The sequence below is a fragment of the Sycon ciliatum genome, chromosome 2 (genome assembly GCF_964019385.1).
Source record: "Sycon ciliatum chromosome 2, ocSycCili1.1, whole genome shotgun sequence".
Taxonomy (NCBI): Eukaryota; Metazoa; Porifera; class Calcarea; order Leucosolenida; family Sycettidae; genus Sycon; species Sycon ciliatum.
Window position 1 is genome coordinate 42899192 of NC_088644.1, and position 2970 is coordinate 42902161.

Consider the following 2970-nt stretch of genomic DNA (forward strand, 5'->3'; position numbering starts at 1 on the left):
ACAATGAAAAGACACTAAATACAATGTGTGACTAAGAAGACAGTGCAGGACACCCTAACTGCAGGCGTATGCCACTCTCAACAGTATATTCAACTACTCAACAAAGAGAGTGCCTAAATCACCCAATAATAATCATTGACGTTATTATCAGCATGACCATGAAATCAGCGACGGTGTTCCAAGGAGCACGTACCACCACATCTACAGTAGCATGATGCACACAATTGAACTGGATCTCTCACGTGTCTGCTATTCATTCTCCGCCTCCATGTTCAAAGAACATGAAGTCAATAAGGAACAGCGCTCCAAGCATGACACCCTTGATCTTCACGTCAAGATCCATTGGGAAACTGATGCCGAAGTTGTCGGCGTCCGTGAAAAATTCCTTGGTGAATCCCGACCACTGCTTTTGAATGAGGCCAACGTCCTGACCGTCCAAGGACCGGACGTGGAACTTCGGCGAGCAGGAGCAACCACTGCCGCACACCGGGGCGTGGATACGCAGCACATTCTGTTGACTCGCATCTTGAATCATGAACGTCGGATACAAGCAGGCGCACTTCTCCGTCGTCACGTAGCCGATGATGTTACCTGGAGGGGCCTCCACCTCCATATACGGACGCCAGTCGGCGCAGCAGCAGCTGGAGTCGCATCGGAGAGGACGCTGCATGCACATCACCTCTTTGCCAGCGTTGTCGAGGATGCTCATTTTGAACTCTCTGGCAGAGCCACAGCACTGGCGTTGGCAGCACTCGGACACCTCTGCAGCGAAGTACACTTGCTGACCAAGGGTGTTCTTCACCACGTATTTGTTTGCCTGCTCCCAACCAGTAAGGACCTCAAGAAGCTCGATTTTCTGATGAACAAGAAGCTGATCGATTTGCATCATGTATTCGAGACCTGGAGGACAGTTGGCTGGTGCCTCAGGAACTGGCATCCATTGGACTTCGCCTTTAGCTGGGGGCGCAGCCATACCGTCAGCCTGCTATTATTCTACCACTGCCCTTGCGTAAGTGACTTTGTCAAGAGAAGGAACGCAACGCAACGCCCTGCAGAATTGGGGACTCTCTCTCTCTCTTTCTCTGATCCCCGACTACTTGTACTTGTAGAGTTGTGGCCAAAGAAATACGACCCATATCCCGAAATAAGCACCAAGGGTGAGGGTGGGACCCTGCACTACGGCTGCAGCCCTTCAATGGGTTTTGCACCATGCATGAAATGGGAACGCGGTTACGCCGGTGTTACGTCGTTTCACTAGTCGGTCGGATTTCTTGGGCCACGACTGAAAGATTAGCAGTCTGTTGTTTTCTGGACGGGTCGGTATGCGATCGGCGATCGCGATCGCGATCGGTAGCGCACGTAGATCTACTACAATAATTATACTTGTTACTTGGTAGTTCTACAATACTACATGATTGTATGTGACGAGGTGACTGCCTGCATGCAGTCTGTAAAAGAACGTCCACGGTCCAGGCACGTGCACGGCTTCACACTCACACTACACGGAGCTCCGGAGCTAGAGCGCGCTAGTGCAGAAGTGCGAAGGTGAGAGTGCAGAGCCAAACATCATCAAGAACGACGTGCGAATGTGTTCTACTATGCATAATAATCTACTTCTTGTGCACGGAGAGAGCTCTTGTTATTGGTCGGGAAGTTTTGCACACACAGCGGTGCACCTGCGCTGCAGGCTGCACGGCTGCAGATAACTGATAAGAGCCACACGCACATGCATACTTGGCACGCTGCGCGCCACTATGGGGCTGTTAAGTGTGACGTCACGGCTCCTTCGATACGCATAGCAACGGAGAGCACTGGGGACAAACAAAAGTCGCGTCCTCTGGATGGAACCAGATGTCAAGGGCAACAGCATCTAAATGACTGGAGAGACAGCAGTTTTTCTTTGCTTTTTCTTCAAGCGATTGTTGTCGCTCTTTACTCTTTGTTCTTTCCTCTACAAAACTCCTGTAGTCGTCGAGTGTCTTCATTATGGCTGTGAAATTGGCTGCCCACAGTAAAACTCCGTGTTTGAGAGTGCTTTGAAGATGTTTCGCGTCCTGATGGATCAAAGTATGAGCGCTCCTTGTGGATTCGATTATACATGTAGGTGAGCAAGAAATCAGTGTCTTTTTTCTGTCTCTGCCCTCACGCTGGCACAATATCAGCCTCTATATCCATGACAGCTCGCACCTCCCGTAAACTGCATGACTTAGATAATATATTTTCGCCCTCCGTGGTGATTGAAGACCCATGGAAGAATTTATTATGTTCAGAATGATGTCCTAAGAATATAAAATAAAATAATTCTAGGGAATTGTCATAGGGTATTTTTGGAAGGATGGAGACAGAGAGAGAGAGAGAGAGAGAGAGAGAGAGAGAGAGAGAGCACTGTTTGAAGTGTTTGTCTCACTGTAATTACTCCAGATTATTGAATGTTGTATTGTAGTATCCCTGGCCCTACTTATAACCAACTCTTGTCCCACCGGTTACTCCTAAGTGCTTTTCCCAGCAACCACTTTAATACTTTGAAGTAGGACTACTAGACAACCCTGCCTGCAGACCGGTACGGCATGACCTGTATACATGTTGCACACATTCATGCTGTACTACATTACATTGATTCCTATAGCCCGTTCCTCATCACTAACTCTTTTGATTACTAGTTCTAAGATATCTTCCGCTTCTCTTCTTCTGCCAGATGTCTTCCCAGATCTACTCTATATTTTCCGCAATGGTTTTTCCTGATTTGCGGGATCTCTTCTTTTGCTGTTTGCGTGTTTACAGGAAGTGGCTGCTGTCTGGTGTAACTGCACCAGATCCTGCGGAAATTAAGTCAGATGCAGAGGCAGGGTCGTCCAGTGATGCAACACTGCCGTTCTGTGTGCAACGTTACCGCTAATACCCCCGGCGAAAACACAAAAAAGACAAACACGTGAAAAGACTACAGTATTGACCGTTTTGCTAATAAATGCT

The 2970-nt window shown here is 48.2% G+C and overlaps 1 protein-coding gene across 1 annotated transcript in view; it reads right to left on the reverse strand.

Moving 5' to 3' along the window:
* LOC135810183 (phospholipid scramblase 1-like) overlaps window positions 1-1250 on the reverse strand; it is a 1403-nt gene extending 153 nt beyond the window's left edge. The window contains exon 1 of the mRNA XM_065323652.1: window positions 1-1250. This exon is cut by the window's left edge and continues 153 nt beyond it. Coding sequence (XP_065179724.1) covers window positions 254-973 — 720 coding nt within the window. The 5' untranslated portion in view covers window positions 974-1250 and the 3' untranslated portion in view covers window positions 1-253.
* Window positions 1251-2970: the final 1720 nt, after the last annotated feature.